This window comes from Onychostoma macrolepis, chromosome 01 (assembly GCF_012432095.1).
Source record: "Onychostoma macrolepis isolate SWU-2019 chromosome 01, ASM1243209v1, whole genome shotgun sequence".
Classification (NCBI taxonomy): Eukaryota; Metazoa; Chordata; class Actinopteri; order Cypriniformes; family Cyprinidae; genus Onychostoma; species Onychostoma macrolepis.
In genome coordinates this window covers 20,555,491-20,580,182 of record NC_081155.1, presented here as the reverse complement: position 1 = coordinate 20,580,182, position 24,692 = coordinate 20,555,491, and the positions used below count along the sequence as shown (strand labels likewise).

Sequence of the window (24,692 nt, the reverse complement as noted above, 5' to 3'; positions counted from 1 at the left end):
ATATGACTCATCTATCCATAATATCATTTTCTCCAGTAAAAACTGAATCAGGAGAGAGATATGCACAGATTAAGCACCGTTTACAAGCAAAAACTGTTAAATAAGTCCTAAACAATGGAGGAAGCATTATTATGGATCATGGTATTTTGGTCAGAAGTGATGGTCCAAGGTGATGGTAAATGTTAAGCAAATTTTCATTTTTGAGTGAACTGTTCCTTTAAAAGTAGGTCAGGAAAGCAAAAAACGTAAATGTAATCTATCTATGCAGTGATACAGTTACTTAAAACATGCTGTGTTTTATCAATACAATAGTTCTATGCTATTTTATGAAACAACATAAAACGGAGGAATAAAATACTCAACATATTTCCGTTAGGTTTGATGCAAAGCTTGGACTGCGGTTTGTTAACTATTATGTTCTAGATGTTTTTACTGTGTGCACAACAAATTGTGCCTATTCAATAACAAAAATGAAACTGGTAAGCTAATAATAAATCCAATTTTTTTAAAATGATATTGGACCAACTAATAGAGACAGCAGGAGCTTGATTTCCAACATTTAATGCAAACAAACCTTTTTGACTGGAGCAAAACAAATAACTGTACCACTCTATATCCAATCAAACCTGTCAGTGCAGAGTGCAATGACACCGTGATCAATAAGGGAAGAAGATTATGTACTACACTTACAAAAAATTTGCTCCATTTAAAATGTAATGAACAATACCAAATTAGATTAGATTATTTAAAATTTATGCAACACAGAACATAACTAGATTGAAATCTTTGGACAGAATTGTAAGGATTTTTTGCTGTTATTCTGCACTTTCTATAAGAGCAGCACAAATAAGACCAAGTCTAGAATTACAAACAAAACATTTTTTATTATTATCATCATTTCAGACAACTTAAAAAAACACAGACAACACAAAAACAAGCTTGTCTTGTCTACGGTATATTTACATCGTGCTCTTTTTTTCTTCTGCAAATATTTACTTTCAGTATGTACATGAAGTGGAAAAGGAAAAAAACACTTACCACAGTAAGATTTAATAGTAATAACAATACCACTGTTAACAGTAACAACAATATATATATATATATGTGTGTGTCCATATATACAAGTTTGAAAGAATAACAAAAGGATAACAAAACAGCAAAGTAGATTTATAAAAAATATAAACTGAGGTGTTACGTGTGGTTATCATGTGTTTCCAATACACAGTTTAAATTTCGATATGGATTTGATAGATGAATACAATGCAAACAAGTGAACTAAACTCATCTGCTCATTCATTCATGTCCATTTCTACAGTACAGGACAGATAGATGTTTATTTTTCAATGCTGAACAAGCTACAGTACCAAACAGCTAACTTCAATGGATTGAAATTAATGAAAAGAACCCATAAATAAATCTTTCAAACTTGTACGACTTTCTTACATGGAACACAAAAGTAGGAATTCCAAAGAATGTTTTCGTAATCTTTGTTCATGTAATTACGATTAATAATGCATAAACATCAAAAAATGCCAGAAATGTCATCCGTGTGAATCTGTGCACTAGATTGATGCCATATATTTTTATTTGCATTTGGAATTGCAAAAGACAAGTGCATTCAAAAATCAGAGTGTTCTACTGAACAAGAAAAGTCATATTGGTTTGACAACAAGAATACTGTAAATGAGGACAGAATGGTTTAATTAAAATCACATAAGGCTTAAAATGGTAGGAACAAAAGTGGGATTTATGGAATTCCCAAAAAATGGAAAATGTTTCAATTCAGGTTGGTTTTCAAAGGGACTCTTCAAAACATTTTTAATGAGCAAGATGGTAGGCAAAAATGGACTTGGATGACTTCCTTTTTTATGCATATTCCTTCATTTCATTAAAAATTAAGAAATTTTTAAGTAACAGTTAAATGTTCACAAATGTGATTGAAACTGAGGTTTGACTCCCATCAAGGCACAAGTTGCTCAGTCTGCCTGTTTCTCTGTCATTGGAGAGATAGAGGCACGGCCAAAGGGAGAGCAAAGCCATTCAGACTTACAGCTGGTCAAAAATGGTCATCTACTTTTAAGCCAGCGACAGAAAAACTTACTGGTCGTCTGCAGACAGAAAAAAATTAGTGTTCTTTCGTCATAGTTGGAAAAGTTCACAACAAGTGTGCATTTCCGTCTGCTTCCCAGAGTGGTACCATTTTCCGTTTTACACACCGGACACAAATCACACACAACATCATATTAATTAAAGCATTTGTACTGTGTTTACTGTGACTGTACCATGTCAATATTTCCCTCCCTTACACATTTGCTGTTATTGGATGACCCTTCCGAGCAGCGTGCTGATTCACAGCCTCAGCAGACAGACAGGGCGGGTGGACCCTGTCTCTGCTGGGTTTTCTTGAGCAGCTGTATACGGTTGTGGCAGTAGAATTTCACAGCCCTCCAGTCCCGGTGGTTGGTGACCAGCAGGGGGCAGAGCTCCAGGCAGCGCTCACAGTCCGCTTTAGCCGGCACTCGCAGCTCCATGATGTTTTGCACCAGGTGGGACTCAACAGCTGCCCGCTCTGCCTCAGACCAAGGCCGCTTCAGCACACCACGTTTACCTGAGACAGAGAGGAGAACGTATGTTAATCATTATTCCTGTGTAAACACTGCACTCAGGCTTTCCCGCTCCCCCAGGCCCAAGCGCATACGCTCAGGTCAATGAGTTAGCACTGTGCTGAAGGACTCAGACTCAGGCCTGTAGCTCTGGCCTCATGGCTGACAATAAACACCACCATCACAATGTTCCTATTCACATTGTACCGAAGAACTGGTAACTGTATACTTTTGTTATGTAAACATCTACAAATATGACATTTTTGGGATATTGCATGCATTGTGCTATAGTTTAAACTTTTTTATCAAAAGAAACTGTGAATATTGATATATTAAATGGATTAACCAAGGCCTGTATGTTTTGCAATAAAAAGGTCATTGAATGGTGGAAAATACATATGATTTCAATTTACATGCTGTTTTTTTTTTAAGCATTAAGCATTTTTAAGTATTACTTTATTAATTTCAATTTTAAGTCATCTTGAGGTACCCTTACAAGTTTGCTGAGACTGCCTGATTGAGAAACACCGTTTTACATGATCATGCATACAATGATCCCATAAATACAGGTGCATCTCAATAAATTAGAATGTCGTGGAAAAGTTCATTTATTTCAGTAATTCAACTCAAATTGTGAAACTCGTGTATTAAATAAATTCAATGCACATTCAAAGTAATTTAAGTCTTTGGTTCTTTTAATTGTGATGATTTTGGCTCACATTTAACAAAAACCCACCAATTCACCATCTCAACAAATTAGAATATGGTGACATGCCAATCAACACAAAACACCTGCAAAGGTTTCCTGAGCCTTCAAAATGGTCTCTGAGTTTGGTTCACTAGGCTACACAATCATGGGGAAGACTGCTGATCTGACAGTTGTCCAGAAGACAATCATTGACACACTTCATAAGGAGGGTAAGCCACAAACATTCATTGCCAAAGAAGCTGGCTGTTCACAGAGTGCTGTATCCAAGCATGTTAACAGAAAGTTGAGTGGAAGGAAAAAGTGTGGAAGAAAAAGATGCACAACCAACCGAGAGAACCGCAGCCTTATGAGGATTGTCAAGCAAAATCGATTCAAAAATTAAAACTTTTGTTTTAATTGGACTGAATTCATTCCGATTGATAAATCTGATTCTTAATATGTAGTGTTTACATGAACGCTAAAAGTGATTGGGTTGATGTGCACATTTATATGCCACAAGCTTCAAATCAGAATCGATTTTTTTGACATGTGCACACTGCACGGATATAGAGTTTTAATTTGATGAATGCACAGTAACGTTAGACAATCGGCTAAGCTTTGTGCGTTGTTACTTTTGATATGAAATGCAGTCTCAGGTTTCAAATTCTGTCCATTTTATTAGGAAATTCAAGCAATAAATACCGTTTTGGCTTTAATGTGGCGTGATAGATCGCTGTAGACACCTCAGATCAAGCGATTCACTTTACTATACTCGCCTGTGCGGAATCAAAGACATAGCAAAAGACCTTTATTTTTGTTCTGGAGACGATCGCGCGCTCTGCTGCCTCAATGGAGTGCACTTGCCACCAACTGGACAGGGCTGGGAATTACAGTTATAAATTACAATAGATCACCCTCAGTCTGTGTAATCTGCCAAAGTGATGGACGGCCTTCAGATTTATCCGTCACTGCTAAAAAAATTCCGTCAATGACGGAGAATTTTCGGTTAACGCGACCTCTGTAGCTATATGATTTTAACAAAGGTTGCACTTATCAGCCCTCAAAATCAGTTTTATAAAATGTTATTAACCCTGGTTTAACTGGTTCATGCTTTGCGCATGTAAACACGGATTATGTCACAATTATCAGCGTTGTCCTCATTTCCTGGAACTGAGGAGTACAAAGAAATATTGTCACACTGTATGACAGTCTCACAATCAGACTCACCAGGTTTGGGCTGTCCTGAGGCCTTTTTGCGTCCCGCTGAGAGCAGGGAGCTGCTGTTCATCTTCTTGGGCCGGGGAGATTTGCTGTTGCTTGTGGTTTTTTTCATCACAATGGTGGTTGCAGGAGATGCTGCTTCTGGTTTCTCTTTACTCTGCTCAACATCTGAGTCCTCTGACAGCGAGTCGGCAGAGTTTCCTGACAACACTGAAAGGGAAGGGTAAGTATGACTGATGAGTTCAATACTCTTTATTTACACCTGCCATGTGCTTGACACAACAGCTCACTCACCATCTAACTCCAGACAGATGTGATGCAAACTCATTCCTCGGAACAAGACGCCATCTCTCTCTCCGCATAGGACCACCCGACCGATCAGACCCATCAGCCCAGGGTCCTGGCCGATGGTTGCACAGCTTTGAGTCACGTGATACTCCTTCTGCAAGAAGCTTTCCAGTCGCTGTACGGCAGCCCCATGCTGTCTTTCCTCTTCACCCTCACTTAACAACAGCAGCTGCGTAAGTATCGCCACCTGCCTGCGAACGCGTGTCTGCGTCAGTGCCCGGGGGTGCCGCGAACCACTGGACCGAGCCAAACTACGTAGTAAGTCTGTCCCTCGCAGGGGAGTGGCTGGCGAATGATACGGCCTGGCAAACACGTAGGGGTTCTGTGGATCGATTCCCACACCGGCACGAGTCTGCAAAAGCATCTCCAGACAGGCTTCTGAGTGTGGCGGGAGGATGAGCGGCTGTACGCGGCCACGCTTCCCTTGGACTCCGACACGAGGGAGATGAGGGAGGACCATCCGCTCGAAGGGTGAGAGCGAAGCCTCCAGTGGGGTTAGAGTTGGCGGGGCACCAGGTTGCACAGGGATGGGGCACTGGGGTGCGACTCGGGCCTGGTACTCTGAGATTGTCAGTTTGGAGACTTCACATTCACGGCGGCGATTGTAAAGGATGAGAAGGGCCAGGCTGGAGTGACAGAGGAGACGCCATGCCTCGGCCGACTGTGGTGAGCGGGAGAGAGAAATAAAGGCAGAGTGCTGCAGCCGCCGCAGGTACAACACCAGGGAGGAAAGGGAGGAAAGAAGTGGGAGCATGTGGGGACGACGCAAACTGAGAAAAGAGAAAGAGAAACAGAATTAGGTGAATCAATTTTAACAGTGGCTATGTTTACATTCACAACTTTTGTTTTAATTGGACTGAATTCATTCCGATTGATAAATCTGATTCTTAATATGTAGTGTTTACATGAACGCTAAAAGTGATTGGGTTGATGTGCACATTTATATGCCACAAGCTTCAAATCAGAATTGATTTTTTTGACATGTGCACACTGCACGGATATAGAGTTTCTATAAACCAGAACGCCCAAAACCAGTCATCTATGGATGAGAATCCAAAACAAGGACTCCACTTCACAGACACTGAGTGAAAGGATAATTTTATGACAGGACACTCATTTTTACAACACTTTACTCAAATGGCAAAAGCATGTCATGTCATTACACTATTTCACGTCATTGCATATGCACAGTCCTTTCAGTTTCAGTCTCGATCGTATTAGAAAATAAATAAACCACCCCTTTAATCAAATCGAAATTTCATTCAGATTGAGCTCAATCGAATCAATTAAGGTGTTTACATGAAGGCTTTTCAGTCCGATTGAGCCAAAGGGACTATCTGGTTGCATGTAAACATAGCCAGTGAAACTGTTTTTAACACTGTGAATGTCTAACCTTGATAGGTCGATCTTATCCTCCGCTCCACTTTCTTCTTCTCTACCTCCATTGTCGTCTCTTTCTTCTTTCGAAGGTTCTGACTCCTTAACAAGATCCACAAAGACTGGAGTGGGCAGTTCCTCTTCTTTCATCTTCTCAAAAATGTCTACCTCCTCTTTATCCTTTTTTATTTTTCGTCCTCCTTTTCTCTGAGGAGTAGCAGGAGTAGGTGGGCTCCTCTTTAAGACAGACACGGGGACACCTCCTCTTCTGGGAGGAGTCGCTGGGGCAGGACTTTTGCGAGTAGGGCCAGAGAGGACAGGGCTCCTTCTGACTGGAGACAAAGAAGAAGCAGGAGGTGACTGTGGTGTTACCACCACCACACCTGGCACAGGAGCCACTTGTAGGCATTGGGACTGTTTGCTCGATGATGGGAGACACGATTGTACACAAGGAGGGTCTCGAGGGGTGCGCGCTTGCTCAAGGGCAGAGCGCATATCTGGCTGGTGGGCGTGGTGTTTTTCCAGATGCCGTGGGAGAGATCGGAAGTGACGGCCACAGTAAACACAGCGCTGTTTCTGTGCCATGGTGCTCTGCCCACGACCCACTGACACATTGACACTATTAGCAGGAACTCCTGCAGGCGGCGGGCACTTAAACACAGGTCTGGAGGGAGCAGCGGGCTGCAGTGTGGAGGACGGGAGGGAGTGTGGAAAAGGGGGAGGATGGCTGGGGGGTAGATGAAGTGCTTTTCTTTTAGCATGTGCAGCAGAAGAGTACAGAGCTTTGTGTCTCCTGCGGCGGTGAAGTGTTCGCATGCGTGTCTCTCCATTGGCATAATCTGAGTCGAGGTCTGAATCACTGGGCTCTGAGTGAGACAGAGGAGAGGAGGAAGGAGAGAGAGACCAGGAAGGTGTGAGGTATTCTGATGCAGAAAGTGGAACTGGGCCGGACTCTTCCTCCTAAGGAAAAAAAAGCACATGCATTTCTAAGATCTGTTAAAGGGTGAATAATCTGGAAAACATTGCATTCAAACTTTGCATTCAAGCTTTGCACTCATTTTACTTCTGTAAAAAAATTTTTAGATGTATTGACTGAAAGTGAAAAATGTAGGACATAACTTATTTGTATCCACCTGGAAATGACTAAACACCACCAACACTTATTTTGAAGAGGTTTTTGACCAGAATGTGGAGGCTGAAGGTCCTCAGAAGCATTCAAACAATGATTTTTCTTGTCAATTAATTGCTATTATTGTCTTAAAGGGATAGTTCACCCAAAAGTGAAAATTCTGGCATTAATCACTCAACCTATGTTGTTCCAAACCCGTAAGACATTTGTTAATTTTTGGAATGCAAATTAAGATATTTTTCATGAAATCCGAGAGCTTTCTGACTCTCCATAGACAGCAAGGGTCCTTCCACGATCAAGGTCCAGAAAGGTAGTAAGAACACCGGCAAAACAGTCCATGTGACATCAGTGGTTCAACTGTAATTTTATGAAGCTACGAGAATAATTTGTGTGTGCAAAAAACAAAAATAACTACTTTATTCAACAATTCTGAAGATGAACGAAGGTCTTATCGGTTTGGAACAACATGAGGGTAAGTCAGGGTGTCTACAGATATGAACAAGTTAGATTTAAGACTTTTTAAGACCTTTTTAATACCACCATATGTAAAATTTAAGACCAAACCTGTGAAGGAAATACACATTATATTACATGCGTAAATGTAATATTTAATGTGTTTTTAAATTTAAAAAGAAAACAAAATATCATCGTTGTCAAAAATGCTATTTATTATTACGATATACAGAGAACTTTTCATATCTGAAGACAATATCCCATACAAAATATCCCTCAAAATCTCCACATCAGCAATATTTTTGGTGGTGTAAATGAAGCAATATTTTCATCAGTTTTCTATTCAGCATTTACATATTTAAATCTGCATGTTTTTAATATTTACCCCAGGTTATTTACCTCCATAAAGTCCAATATTTTTTAACCTTATTAAATGTATGCGTCATCTTTCATGTCAAATTCTTACAACTGATGAAGAAATTTAATATACACTACAGCTGTTAGCAATCAAATTAAATAATTTGCACTACAAATTTACAACCACAATAAATAATGTTATGAGATTAATGTTTTAAATACATTTTTTTGAATATACAAATAAGAAATGTTGGTGAAATGCATACTTTTAAACTAACTAAACCACCAGTAGGTGGCGGTAAGTCACTTATTCATTCAGCAGATTCATTCAAAACACTGAATCATTCAGGAACAAAAATGCGAGTGCTGCTTGGAGAATGTGCAATACTTCTGATCTTTGTTTGGAACTATTTTCGTTTGGTGAAACCGAACAAAACAGTCAATATTCTGTCTAAAATGTAAGTAACTACTTAACTACTTGTTTCTTCAGCCAAAATCAATGTAACATTTGCAATCATGAAAATATTTAGCAAAATAGTCCCCTTGTCATGGTATGTTATCATCATGTTATAAATAAACTAAACATTTTGAATTTTGAGTTTCTTTATGTTTGCCGTTATGCTCATTTGATTTGATTTCTCCATATAAGTCTCTCACAGAGACAGGCAGCATGAGTCTCAACAGTGCAACATTGATACCAGAAATACACTATCCATTATCACTTGCTGTTTATGCTGAATGTAATAAAATGTCATTTAAGTTTTAATCAAGCTATTTGTCCCATCAGGCAAGTAAAATCCTCGAGCAATTTTTCAGTAAACTTGCATTAACCTATTTAAAGCAGCTAGGAGGCTTGTCAGCGAGCTGGTGGTATTCGCAGTAACTACAGCGCGGGGAATCTTCCGTCTGTCCAATGATTGTAAACAGTCCCTGGGTCCGTCAGACTGGTGAAACTTTTGCGGTAATGAGACCGAAGATATTTAAGACCCACTGAATCTGAATTTAAGACATTTTAAGACTTTTTAAGGACTTTTTTAAGCAAAACTTTAATACATTTTAAGGCTTTTTAAGGACCCGCGGGCACCCTGTAAGTACTTAATGACAGAATTTTCGTTTTTGTGTGAACTATCCTTTTAACCTTTATTAAACTGTCAGTTCGCATGTTGTTAATTCTAGTTTTTATTTATTTTAAAGGTATTTCGAAAATGACCTGCAACAGAACCCTAAAATAATGGTTGAACAATCAATTTAAAGGACACCAACTAAAAAGACACTGAACAAAAAATACAATGCCAACATGCACCGTTTTAAAAAGTGACCAGGGTCAGTTTTTCATAATGGCTTTACAGGCTGCTCAATTCCAGGAGGTACACTCAAGTTGAATTTAATTAAAAAGTATGTCTAAGATTACTGGATGAAACTGTAGGAAAATGCAGGAGATATTAGCGTGCTGTGGTGCTTATGCTTATGGTTCTGATGGCCAGGGGTGCAGCAATCATTTCAGGCAGACAGGATATTCAGAAAGAGGCCTGAAAATGACTGTTGCTTGGTAACTGGGTGTGTCTGTAAGTGTATTCATAAAAATGTAATGTATATTTACCTTCTTAATGTTGCTCTCGTGGTCCAAGCTGCAATCAAAGTTACTAGGAGGCACAGTGCCATGGAAACCCTGAGAGAGGGATGCGACATCATTACAAAAAAAAGGTCAATCATGTGACATAAGAGCGGGACTATAAAGTCCCTCCAACACTCTCACACATAAACATGAACAAATCAAACACCATGCATATAAACTCGTGTCACAAACACATCTAAATTATAAACTCGCAACAATTTGCATATTATTAGTAACACTAAGTGCAAAAGGAGTTTAAAGTACTGAGATGTGCTAGCCATTGTCATGGTTACACTTACCATAGCGTTTTCTCCCCACTCGGTCAAACTGTAATCCACAGTGATCTCCTCCCCCTTTGCGATGTCACGGATCGCTATGACAATCAGTCGCACTTGATTTCCACAGTGCACTTCACGAATGCGGCAGTTTGGTGATGGGGGGTACGAGACGGCCCCCCTCTCTCCGCTAGAGCCCTCCTCACTCACACTGCATGAGAGAAAACTACATCAGACAGCAATATAGAAAAGAAAACTGATAGAGAGAACCACATCACAGCTGGGAAATCTTGCTGACCCTGTTTTCTAAACCACGGAGCAGCAGACTAATGCACGTCCTGTGCTAAAGTCATGCTATCTCTGCTTTCATTAACATTAATAACATATTATATTCTTAAACGGCAAATTAGAATGTCCCGTTTGGTGTGAACTCATAGCATTATTAAGCAGAGGATTTAATTAAGTAGATCTGAATCACAAACAGGTTGTTTATAGTTAGTTGATGCAACTTTGTGTATGCTATTGCTAACATGAAGCCCATATAAGCCTGGCATACATTCCCAACACAGGATGAACGTCATAAATAAATACAAATTTATAATTACAGAACACACTGTTGCCCCCACACACGTCATCATTATATATATATAGTATATATAAACATATTTCTGTCGGCACTATGACTGAACAGCAATAAACAGATACAAACACACACACACACGTACATACCATAAGCCCAGCAACACACTATGATAAACACATACAAACACGAATACACATTCTCTCACTGCCCCAACGATAATAAATAAACACACACACACACACACACACACAGCTTGCATTCCAGTAATCCCCCACCTCCATATACACACAACAGTATCTCCCAACCACACAACAAACACAATTACTTGCTATCTCCTCCTAGCACGCACACAGACACACACGTGCAGTATCTCCACTCAGACCACACACACACTCAGTCACTCACTCACCAGAGCTGAGCAGATTGTGTTTCATAGTACAGTCCATCAGCAGCAGACACTCTGTGTTTGTCCTCATGACCATCACCTGAAACACATATAATAGGGTCTCACATAGATATTTACACACTTAGGCTGATGATACACGCGGCAACTTTTTGAGTAATGTTGCCATCAACAGGCAACCAGCTGAGACACAGGGCCCATGACCAATCTAAATGATCCAGATAGAAATGGGTTACCCATTCTCAATGGAAAAGTGCCCAAGCAACATTGCTCAAAAAAAGTTGCCCCATGTATCATCAGCCTTACAATGTTCTCTGAAACATACACATGTATTATGTACTCCAATGATAAGTCATGGTGTTTACTTCGATGAGTTATGGCACATTCGCACTTACACTGATTAAATCAATGGATGTTGGCAAGCAGGAATTCCTGCTTGACTAGAGTATTTAAGAAGACTGAACATGTGACCTCCAACTAAATTAGAGCATTCTGGGAAATGAAGTGTTCTTTCATCTTACATAAATAAATATGTATATATATTAAATTGTATATATATATATATATATTTATATACAAAGATTTTTAAAATGCATTAAATCTAATATTTACTACTAAAATCTATTATTTAAGGTTTTACATGAAAATTTGAATAACAATTCTTTATGATTCTGTGTGCTTTATTTCAAAATTCAAAAAGGCACTGAAATGGCATTCAACTGGAACTCTCAATTCTAAAGACCCTACTGCCCTCCTTTTGGTAGCTTCTACAACGTGGAATAGGCATAAACACTTTTCAGTTGCTCAGATTGGCTCAAATTGCCTACTCTTATTGAAAATGAACGTACTCTGGTCACTTTGTCATCAGTGTCAACAACACTTTAGACTGGCTCCTGATATTTCCCAAACCAGTTCCTCCCTTTTTGATCATTTTCAGTTTTCTTTATTCTTATGTATCAGTTAAAGTAACAAAAAGGCAAGAAACACACACTTCACCTTTCTCTGGTCCATAGCTGTTCTCTGACATGCTCTCCTCTTCATCCTCTGTAGCAAAGACTCTGTCGCACACCTTTACTGGTGTCCCTTTCCTTTTCCTTCCACAGCCACGTCTATGAAACACACACACAAACACACATTGCATTAAATGGACAGCCTGACCAACTTAATCAGCAACAAAACATAAATCACAAAGACAAATCAATAACCTGGACACATCAGTGGATCGATGGAAATAACAGCACAAATCTTGTTTAATTTTGCTTACGTTTATGAACGAAAAACATGTGGCAAGAAAAGATGTTTAATTAAGACTTGTTTAAAGCAGAAATGTTACAAAAAAATAGCGCTACCTATACAATTAATCTTCTATACCTTAACTAAATGAAGCCTGTCAACTTATCTGAATCATAATGTGACAAGAACAAGAGAAATATAATGTGCTGCTCATCTTAGCAAACACCACTGCGCATTCACTCTCCTTCTAGAGGAAGAATCAGTTCGGTGGAATCTGTGTACGGATTCTAACATAACACTGATCTAGAACCAGTTTTACTCACAAATCTATAATCATTAAAGCTCCAACAGAGAGTAACTGACCACATAAGAGTGTGTGAGTGTGAACTGCCGTTAATAGAGCTGTGTATGAAAGCCAAAGCTCCGCTTTCCACAGATGCAACTGTGAATGCTTAATTAGACAAGTGTAGAGATGTGCAGTCTCTTGGTTACAGATGTGTTCAGTGTGTGTGTGTGTGTGTATGTGTGTGTGCGCGTGCCTGACGTATTCATTGAGCTGTGATAAGACTCAGTCTTGCCGACTGGATATTGATCTGGCCGACCCTCCATCTGGACCCAAGAGCGTATGTTTGCGTGTCTTTGTGTGCACGCAGTCAGGCAAATTCATGTGTTCATCCCTCCATCCACCATTTCAGGTCAGCTTTATAAAGAACTGTCATATAGATGATTACAAAGACAAGTCTGTGGAACTTAATCAGAGTAGATGGGAGTATTAAACTGATTTAAATGAAATGAGGTTGTGTGTAGAAGTACAAACTCTTCAATGAGTTGTAATGCTGTGTGCCTTGGTGTCGATTGTTCATCAGATGAAACACTGAAAATGTGACTTTCTGTTTATTTACTGTGTATTAATACATTCTATTTATTGACAATTATTAAACCAATTCAAATGAAAGCCACAGTAACTAAAGACTTCCTGCTCCATTCACTTCCATTCATACGCCTACAAATGTGAGAAAATTAAACACGCAAGCTCATCCGAAGTAATTTTGTCTTTAACTTTGGCACACGGATGACAAAAGATGAAGTCTGATGAACTCTAATCTGTGAATTTGCATAATGAAAGACATTTAACCAATAGAGCAGTGGTTCTCCCCTTTGTCTGAGACAATACTCAATGGCCTTCCTATTCTAGGCTGATATGTACCTCTGGTACTTATGTTTTATCATAAAATGTATGATATCAGTTTAATGTTGTACATCTTTATTCTTAGTGTTTTTAACATTTTGATTAAATATTATTTTAATTTACAAAATACTTACTAGGGCCCCCTGAAAGTATGCTGAGGCCCTCTAGAGCAGTGGTTCTCAATTCCAGTCCTGGGGGCCCCCTGCTCTGCACATTTTGCATGTCTCCCTTACTTAACACACCTGATTGAGATCATCAGCTCGTTAGGAGAGAGATCATGAACTGAACTAACGAGCTGATGATCTCAATCAGGTGTGTTAAGTAAGGGAGACATGCAAAATGTGCAGAGCATGGGGCCCCCAGGACTGGAATTGAGAACCACTGCTCTAGAGGGCCCTAGTCCCCTCAGATGTGTGGTCACGTTAGCAAAATTTAGGTGAAAATTTGCAGGCAAAAAAGGTCCACTGTCTTATTGTCAAGAGGATACAGCAGAGGTTAACGCGAGTTAACCAAAAATTCTCCGTCATTGATAGAATTTTTTTAGCAGTGATGGAAAAATCTGAAGGCCGTCCGTCACTTCGACAGTTTACACGGAGGGTGATCTATTGTGATTAATAACTGTAATTTCCACCCCTGTCCAGTTGGTGGCGAGTGCACTCCAGTGTGGCAGTAGAGCACGGGATCATCAGCTCCAGAATAAAAATAAAACTCATTAGTCTTTTGCTATGCCTTTGATTACGCACAGGCGAGTATAGTAAAGTGAATCGCTTGATCTGAGGTGTCTACAGCGATCTATCACGCCACATTAAAGAGTATTTAAATACCAAAACGGTATTTATTGCTTGAATTTCCTAATAAAATGGACAGAATTTGAAATCTGAGACTGTATTTCATATCAAAAGTAACAACGCACAAAGCTTAGCCGATTGCGATTTACTGGATGGGAGGCGCACTGTACTGTATGTAGCCTACTGTGTTTCATCAAATGAAAACAGCATCGATTGGGAGTTAAGAAACGATATTGGTTCATAAAAAATAAAGAATCTATTGAAATAGAGAAATCGTTTTTTTTAACCCAGCCCTAGCATATTTCGTTGTTTTTAAGTGTCCTCCGCTGTCACTGCGTTGAAAAGTACGCAGTCTCTGTTCATCTGTTCACTTCATAAATAAATAAATGCATAAGCCTATTAGAGATGGGCATTCCAAGCAAAAATAATATTCAAAAATCGCTGGGTATTATTCAATTATTATTCGAAAATCGCACCCCTCCCCCGCATGCATGCACAAACACCCATAAACAGAGAGAGAGGGTGAGAGATGGGATTCACGCTTTCAGTCTGTATGATAAACTGTTTAAATCAGAAGATAGGCTACCTTAACTCAAGCCATAATGACTGTAACGTGCTGAAACATATTAATATAATAAACATAACTGAATGACGGCACTTATTAACCTAACAATCCATCGATTAGCATAAATCAGTGGTTCTCAACCGGTGGGGCGCGCCCCCCCCCCCCTGTAGGCTACAGGATGGGAGGGAAAAAACCTGAAAAAAAAAAAAACCTGTGTTTGGACTGATTTAAAAAAAAGAGTTTAACAAATTTGATTGGTTTGTCGATAGTGAGCGCAAATGCAGGTGATAAGCAGTTTTATTAAGCGAGTCATCGAGTCGTTCATTCAAATGATTCGTTCAAACGGCCGATTCATCAAGAATGAGACAGATGTTTGTGCATGGGTCATTGAATCTTTGACTCAACCGATTCGTTCAAAACACCGAATCATTCAAAACACGATTGAGTGTTGCTGTGAGATGCGCTATGCTGTGATCTTTGTTTGGATTCATCGGATCTATTTTCGCTGCTAAAATAGACAAAAACAGTAATTATTTCGATATTCAATATTAAGTGACTTAATATTATTAACTTGTTTGTTGAACTGTCATATGAAATCAGTGTCACAATTTCAATCGTGAGGTGATGGTAAATTAAGTGATGGTCAGTTGTCAGCTCTCTTGGTCGTCAGGTCGTGTGATGTATGTTGCTGAACTGTATTCAAATGTTATAAATATGAAAACACCACATTTTGAAATTTAACTGCAGTATGTCAATTTAGTTTATTTGTGTGTGCTGCGCTCATAGACTTTAGAAAACGGCGCTCATTTGTTTGATTTCTCCTCGAGAAGCTGCGCAAGCCTCAAAAGTTTAAGGTCCTTGCACCCTGACTGACTCCGAAACTGTCGTATTCGTTTTTTCATATTCGTCATTTGGTGGCTCTCATTGTCAAAAACACCCCTCAATATATTTGCTACGGATGCGAAAAATGCAGAAAATCGAACCATCCGAATTCATTTTTATGACGAACGGAAGTTTCAAAGGCTGCAAACGGATAAAACGTGAGGTCGTATTTAGTTATATATATATATCAGTGGCGTTCCGTCCATATAAGCTGCGAATGCGCCGCATACCCAGGCCATCTGAGAGAATGAGTTCACAGGCTAATGAATATAAACATGATTATAAGTTGATCCCTTGTCATTTGAGATGCGACTAACAGCTTAATAAAGTGTTGGGAATAAGTATGTAAAATTATTTATTTGAAAACAACGGTAATTTTCTGTAAATCTACGTGAGTGACGGAAGCTTCCGGGTAAGCGGTTTCTCCGCAGCTTTGGCGCCTCCGCTCTGTGGCTGTGACTCGTCAGGATTGTAGCGCGTTCTCAGTGTTTAGCTGGTAGACGACTGATTTCATGAGCGAGGATTTTATTGTTGTTGGCAATATTTTAAAGATATTATTATTATTATTATTATTATTTTATTATTTATTTTATTTTATTTATTTTTGGTATTTTGCATGGTCCATTATTGTCATCCAGGTGGGAGTTTTAACTCCTATTCACTGGGAATAAAAAAAAAATAAAAAAAATTCATTCAGTTGATGCAGAGACATAGGTAACTACGTGTAAACGTTATTTGGCGGTTTTTACTTGGAAAATCAGCTGTTTTCTAGCATTCGAGTTAACTATGGTAAACCTGAAACCATAGAAGAAGGATTGGAGATGAATTTCATTTACAAATAGCCTAAGGTAGGAATGTGCATACTTTTAAATCGACACCTGCCATGGTGTTTTCCTCTTTGAGTCTGTCCTAAAAGCGATGGGGGGGGGTCTTAATCTTAGCACTCAGCATACCCTGTTAAAAAAGTCACCGCTCGCCACTATATAAAAACGAATAAACTAGTCAGAATATAGGCTACAGTTAATGATGATAGGCCTACTACTACTCATAATAATAATAATAATAATAATAATAATGTCTGCAAGCTCACATTAGAAGTCTGGTGCTACTGCCAATTATAACAATAGCCTAGTAATGATAATAGGCCTACCTACCGCTACTGATGATAATAATAATAATAATAATAATAATAATGTGGGCCTAAAAATAATATCTATCTATCTATGCAAGGTGGTGTGGGTGGTGTGTGTGTGTGCGGGGCATTGAAATCGCTTATGAACGCGCGCTTGTTTTTTTACTTTCACTTTCAATGTTATATACTGTAATGTAACAGGCTACCGCTAGCAAGCGGCTAAGCATGTCCCTTTAATCTCTCCGTAGAACACGTTATTTGTTTTCCGTGCCTTTCTGAATACGTATTCAGCCACACCTCCAACTCAGTCAGGGGTGTTTGTGGTCCGCACAGAGCTCTTATTTGATATTGTCCCAAGTTACTGTAACCGTTATATGCTACGCAAGTCTACAGTGTGCGCGTGAGACAATGTGTTCTTCTGTTGTCTTTGACAACTTTTAGGTGCGTTGGCAGCACCATCCTCTGCTTACATGAACGAGTCACCACCGCATCAGCACCAAAAACATGGGAATTTTTTTTTAAGACAATCGCACAACCTATTCAATATTCTATAATATTCTATACAAAACTCTAGCCTCAGGCCATGGCACCTTCCTTACTGTTGAACCCTAACACACATACTCGTTTTCTGTTCTTTTATTGCAATTCAGTGGTTTACCGGTGCGTTTCCAAAGTCGACCGTGAGAACATCTTCCACAAGTTCCACTGAGATCCATTGGAAGAACAGTCAGTGTTTTCTGTGGACATACTCCTGTCCAGCCCGTCAGTAAATCTGATTACACACACTTGTGTAACTCATTCTCCAAGTCAATACACTGCAAAACGGACATGCTTTTAATCCCTCCTCATTCCACAGGCCAAAATCTGTTTCCCTTTCGTTCATTTGTGTATCTCGACTTGTTTATCTCTCTTTTTTCCTCTTTCCCTCACGTACTCACACGCAAAATCCCATTCCACTCAAAACAACACACAAACAAGTCCAATCAGAAATGCACATGTGCAAGCAGAAAGATACACATGTGCACAAGAACACATAAACACACACCTCTCTTTATAAGTCAACAACTGCCCAAACACACACACACACACAATCCCCCCAGTAGGACACACATGTATGTGTTCATGCACATGCAAACACACCCTACCCTTTAAAAGCCTTCGTACACACACACACTCACACACAAATATCCTCTCTTCAGCTGAGCTCACATGCACGCACACACACTCACCCCTCCTCCATCTCAAGCTCACATGCACGCACACACACGCACACGCACACACACTCTCTCACTCACGCTCTCTCAAATAACCAAGCCGGAGTCTCATATTCTCTGTCTCTCTCAGACAAACACACACACACACACAAGTACATAAACACGTACACAAAGTCTGCAGCAAATGCATTCTCTCTGAAGATACTCAAACACACACACACCATTTTCCTGTCTGTCTTTCTCTCCCTCACACACGTTTGAATAATGTAAACATACACATGCAGCCTCTCAGTCTGAAGACATGCACACACTCACACAATCAACACACACACGCACACGCACACGCACACACATGCGCCTTTGTTGAAAACACTCTGTCTTATTCATTCTCACAAATAAATCACACACACACAATCTACAGTCTTCCTCCTCAAACATATAACATATCCGCCTACACACACTGCATGTTCACACACACACACACACACACACACACACACACACACACAAACTCTCTTCCTCTTTCATAAACAAAGTAGATGCATAAACACTCCCTCACTTCAACACACACACACACACTCTTCTGTCTTTCACAGAAACACAGATGCACAAACATTCACACACTCAGTCTTCTTTAGTCCTCTCTCTCTCTCTAAAACACACACACACACACACACACACACACACACCCCGTCTCTTGCATGCAAACACACACACACACACACACCCAGTCTCTTGCATGCAAACACACACACACCCGCCCTCTCTCTCTGCCTCTAGAGCACAAACACACTCACCCTCCCCTCCACAGTGAGCCACTAGAACAAACACGCGCACACACACACACACACACACACACACACACACAGAGCTCTAAACACACATTAAAACACACAATTTCTCTCACAGTTCTACACAAACACATTCTCTTTTCCTTTATCTGTTTCTCACACACTCTCTCACTCTCTCACACACACACACACCGCCTCTCTCTCTGCCTCTAGAGCACAAACACACTCACCCTCCCCTCCACAGTGAGCCACTAGAACAAACACGCGCGCACACACACACACACACACACACACACACACAGAGCTCTAAACACACATTAAAACACACAATTTCTCTCACAGTTCTACACAAACACATTCTCTTTTCCTTTATCTGTTTCTCACACACTCTCTCACTCTCTCACACACACACACACCCGCCTCTCTGCTTCATGAGCACACATACACTCACCCTCCCCTCCTCACTCAACCACACACACACACCTCAGACACACACACAAGCCTAAACACACACTCTCACACTCTCACACACACACACACACACACACACACACACATACGCATATAGTCTTCTCTCTGTTTCCAAGACACACACTCTCCCTCCCCTTCTCTTTCAGTTTCAAACCTGCAAGCATGCGCACACACACTCACGCACACACACGCACACACACACACACACACACACACACATTTCCTCACCATTTTCCCTCCTCTCTGCCTCTCACGCACGCACACACACACACACACACACACACCCTCCCCTCTTCTGTTCCTCTCTTGCTCTCTCTCTCTCAGACACACACACACACACACACACACACACACACACAGCCTCGCTTCTCACTCTCTCACACACACACTCGCTCCCTCCCCTTCGCTATTCGTCACAACATACTCTCTCTGTCTTTCTCTTAAACAGACACACACTTTTTGGCTCACAAATCTGTCACTCAAACCACTTATTTTCACAAAACATCAAAAATAACTACTTATAACATGTGAGCACACTAAGATTGGATTAATCCTACTCTACCACACCTAACCAACTGTCCATCACTTCAGATCTCGTTAATATCTCAGTTCTCCAAGAGAACAATGAGATTAAACGGAGAATATACTCAAGTCTCCTGCTTCTCAGATGTTCGCCTGAGAAAAAGACCTCAATAAGCATCTCAATCTAGAATTTCAAGATTTCAAGAACATTTTCATGCACTTTTAAAAATCTGAAGCTTTAACTATTTTCTATTTTTATTTTTTAACTATAAACACTTTAGTCAAAGGAAATCATACCAGTTTTTGTGAAATCGGAGTGTGATTTTAGACATTGTTCAACATGTATATATGCTTGAAAGGGACAGTTCAACTAAAAATGTAAATTCAGTCAAAATTTCATGTCAGTTATAACCCGTATGACTTTCTTTCTTCTGCAGAGCACTGCTGGGGAAATGCTGGGGTCAACACAACATTGAACCTCAATGACTTTCATTGCATGGGGAAAAAAAAAAATTCTAAATAGCTTTTTTGGGGTTCCACTGAAAAAAGTAAGTTATACATATTTGAATCGACATGAAGATGAGGCCACGCTCACACAGCAGCAGAATACAGTTGTCAATCCTGTATTTGAGTCCTTAATACGGTTACGTTCACACACAGTTTGGTTATTTACAGGCGTGACAACCGCATTCTGTAACCGAACTCACATCTGTAAATTTTCAGGACTCACAACCGCATTCTCGGAACACACGTGCTGTGTGAATGGAACAGGACTGGACAACTAGTTGTCTGTCATGTCATAGCTACAGTGCGAGAGAGCCGCTCTGCTGCACAAACACGCATCTAACGTGTGTTGCATGTTTTCATGTGTGATTTCGGTAACTTACAGTGACGGAGGATTGAGATGCGTGTCATCTTAAAGTTTTAGATCCTGTCAGTTTTCCACCGGAGCCGCTCCAGTCAGTTTTGTGTTCTGTGCGCAACTTAAATACTCCGCTCTCCACCCAAATTTAAAAGCTGCCGTCGGTTAATGAAGATATGACGAATGAACTAGTGGCTCAATTGGACTCTTGTCGTATCAGAAAGTGATAAGACTTTCAGTTTTATGGACGTCGCCATCTTCGATTTTACTTTGGTCACTGTCTTTATGGTTACTGGTAAGGAATACAGGCTTGACTCCCGTTGCACGTTCATACAGACAGTATTCTAAACACAACTGTAAGCTGCTGTGTGAACGAGACATTTCGAGACTCACACCTGGAAAGAAAATACAGTTGTCAATCCCAAAAACTGACAGTGTGAACATGGCCAGAATTTTCATTTTACTTCTGCTTTGTCCTTGTGCTCCAAAAGACAGAAGTGGCATGCAACAAAAGCAAGGTATACTATCAGTTTGTATCAAGTATTCGATTACACATTGTATCTTGTATAATCGTACTGACAGATTAAGGGTCTGTTCACACAGAACGTGTTTTTGCATTCCACATTCCTGCTTTTCCATTGTTTTTCTAGTAAATGTGAAAAAAAAAAAACTTTAAATGTGAAAAACTTTGACCAGTACGCTTGCATCTTCCACAGCATCTCACATATAACACGGCGTTCAAAAATGCAGCAGTTCAGTTAAAATAAATACATTTTTTAAAAATGCATCTCCGCTCTTTAGTTTTTTGCTAAACACAAAAACCAGCCCCAAGGCTGTCACTCGACTTGGCAAAAACCTGCGGTACCTCAATCATAACTGTACATTTAAACACACTTGAAGTCTGCAATGAAATTATCAATATGATTTCAAACATTTTTCATGAAATTCTTGAAGTTCAGACAATCAGATCTGAGCTATCTACATTAATTTTGTAGCTCTGTACTCTTGCTGTATTTCAAAAATTGTCTTTTCATTTGTCCATTTTTACTTCTCTTTTGGATTATTAGGGACATATTAGACAAAGTTAATATCTCGATTAAACATAAATCCATTATGTCTCCTAAACTATGAAAGAGCACCTCTGAGCAATAAAAAATTCCTCTGAATCAGCTGAATCAGAGTTAATTGAAAACCCCTCCGTTCAGGTTTTTCTTTCAAACCGCTTCAGTGAAGCTGTCTCACTCTCTTTCAATAGATATATATAGGCTTCACACACACAATGTGCATTTTAAAAACTCTCTGTATCTATATCTGCCCTCTGTCTCGCTCTATGAATATATGCATTTCTCACTCTCTCACAAACACACAGACACTACCTGTTCATCCAGCTCTCCCTTCCAAACACAATCAACAAATACACACACACACTTTCAGTTATCCACTGGCTTTATACTTTACACACAAGTCCCAGTGATTACACATAAACACTCACTGACCCAAACACTGCTGTTCTCTTTTCTCTCTCTCTTACACACACACACACACACACACACACACACACAGAGACTTACACAAACACTCTCATTCCCTCCTCCCCTCAGTAACACACATGTGTGCACAAACACACGCACACACACACCCCTCCCCTTCACTCAGTCTCAAACACACTTCCCCTGTCTCTCACATACACACATCACACACTCAACGGACTTCACACACTCTCCCCACATTTAAAATGCACATCTTCTTCAGCACCATGTGCTACACACTCCCACACACCTTTCTCCTGACAAACACACGCACCTTGACAATAATACCTTTTAGATGGTCCTCTCCACCCCACCTAAATGCACATATGTATACACATGTTTGTTTTTCTATCATGGTGGGGACTTTCCATTGACTATTGTTCCATCCTGAGCTAATGATATTTATGTTCACCTTAACTACAACCTTACCCTCATAGAAACCTTTCTGCGTTTTTATATTTTTTTTATTTAGTATACACAATAAGGTTTTTCTCTCATGTTAAGTGTTGTCCGGTTCTCACAATGTAGGTGATATCAGGTTTTACTGTCCTCAAACAGACATTTGGCCCCCATAATTTTAGGCAAAACCTAAGCACACACACCTCTTCCAACATATACACACCTTTTATCTACTGTCACATGCAATCACACACTCATTCTGTGTCACACTTTCACTCTCAAACACTCTTCCCGCTTTCACACACAAACACACTGGATTTGCATGGTTTATGGGGACATTCCGTAGACGTAATGATTTTTATACCGTACAAACTGTATTGTCTAACCCCTAACCCTAAATCTGCCCCTCACACAAAACTACTTTTTTAATCATTTTTTCTTTATGATTTACAAGCTATTTATAAAAAATTGTCCCCACAAGGTCAGAAATTACTGGTATTTCTATCCTTGTAGGGACATATGGTCCCCATAATGCAGAGAATACCAGGTACACACACACACACACACAAACACACACAGTCTCACAAACACACACACACCAGCATATTGTGTCTGTCTTTGTCACGCACACTCACTGTCTTTCCCTCCCTCTCATGCTCTCACTCACATATACACACGCAAGAGCACACACACACTCTCTCTCACACATGCACACACGCACTAACACACACACACACACACACACACACACACACTGTACTTGTTCCTTTCTCTCACGCTCTGCTCTCTCCCTCCTCCCTTCTGCATTCACACACACTCATTGACACACACACACACACACACACACACACACAAACACGCTCTCCCTGTGACACGCAGACACACATGCAGTTACACACATACACACACACACCCTCATTGACACAGACACACACACACGCAATCACTCACTCACACACACACACACACACACACACACTCTCTCTCTCTCCCTGTGACACACACGCAATCACGCACTCACTCACACACACACACACATACACACACACACCCTGTGACACACACACACACTCACTCACACACACACGCACACACACACACACACACACACGCTCTCTCTCTCCATGTGACACAGACACACACGCAATCACACTCACACACTCACTCACACACACACACTCGCTCGCTCTCTCACACGTCAAATGTTTATTCAGAGTTAACAGTGATTAAAAACCTACATTCTGCATTATTTTAAAACTGAAAATAAATCAGACTGATAGTCACCTTCGTTTAAATGACACACACACACCTGATTCCAGTCACAACAGAGAAATAACGTTATTTTTAAAGAACAACTTAACTTCATAACTGAATAAATAAAACATTTCTATAGCTTTGATTACAAAATTGTTTAACGTTACCTACAACTATTTTAAAAACTTTAGTGATTACGAATCATTTTATCGTAACAGAAAAGTGATATTATTTCTGTCAGACGTTTCTGAGCTTTAAAGTCAGTGTCATCTCTGGAAATGTTACTTTTTTCTCGCGTCTGTTCACTCCCTCACCCTCGTGGCTGCGGCGGTTTGCTGCTCTCTCCGTTGCTGTCCAGCGGCGGCGGCTCCCGGTAGTCAAAGAGCGAGCGAACGGTCTCCGCCATTCCCGCCGATGAGCGCTGTCCTCTATCTCGCGCTGCGCTCGCGCTCTCTCTCTCTATGTACAGGTTCTTTCGGACGATACCATTCACCCAGACGCTAGGGGAGGACAATCGGTGCTCTTGTAATGCAGCACTTGTAAATACTTCGATGGACATTTTTGTTTGAAACTCACCTGCCTTATAACACTTCATTTTGGCTTTGTTGCCAGTATAAAATTATTGAAACTATGAAAAAACAGAAACCTAAACTCCCCCATATTAAAGAAATGGTTGCGTCGTCTAGTATAGGTTGGGGTGGTATTTCTGTTTCTAAGCGAAGTTGATTGTACTCATAAGATAATACTGACAGGTCCATCGCTGTCTGCTTTTTATGATACGGCTGAAGAAATATTTCACCTTCATTTAA

General features: G+C 40.1%; 1 protein-coding gene across 2 annotated transcripts; it reads right to left on the bottom strand.

Moving 5' to 3' along the window:
* Positions 1 to 889: 889 nt before the first annotated feature.
* On the bottom strand, positions 890 to 24,347 carry si:dkey-117m1.4 (uncharacterized). Of its 2 annotated transcripts, none has more exons than XM_058778763.1 (9): positions 24,198 to 24,347; positions 12,049 to 12,161; positions 11,059 to 11,134; positions 10,091 to 10,277; positions 9,777 to 9,845; positions 6,254 to 7,197; positions 4,807 to 5,630; positions 4,519 to 4,722; positions 890 to 2,608 (listed from the first exon to the last, which is right to left on the bottom strand). In XM_058778763.1, the coding sequence occupies exons 1-9, from the start codon at positions 24,287 to 24,289 to the stop codon at positions 2,358 to 2,360; spliced, it is 2,760 nt and encodes a 919-aa protein (XP_058634746.1). In that variant the 5' UTR covers positions 24,290 to 24,347; the 3' UTR covers positions 890 to 2,357. The 2 variants fall into 2 exon arrangements, with proteins under 2 accessions (XP_058634746.1, XP_058634755.1); XM_058778772.1 differs by having other exon boundaries at positions 24,169 to 24,304.
* Between the last annotated feature and the right edge of the window lie 345 nt (positions 24,348 to 24,692).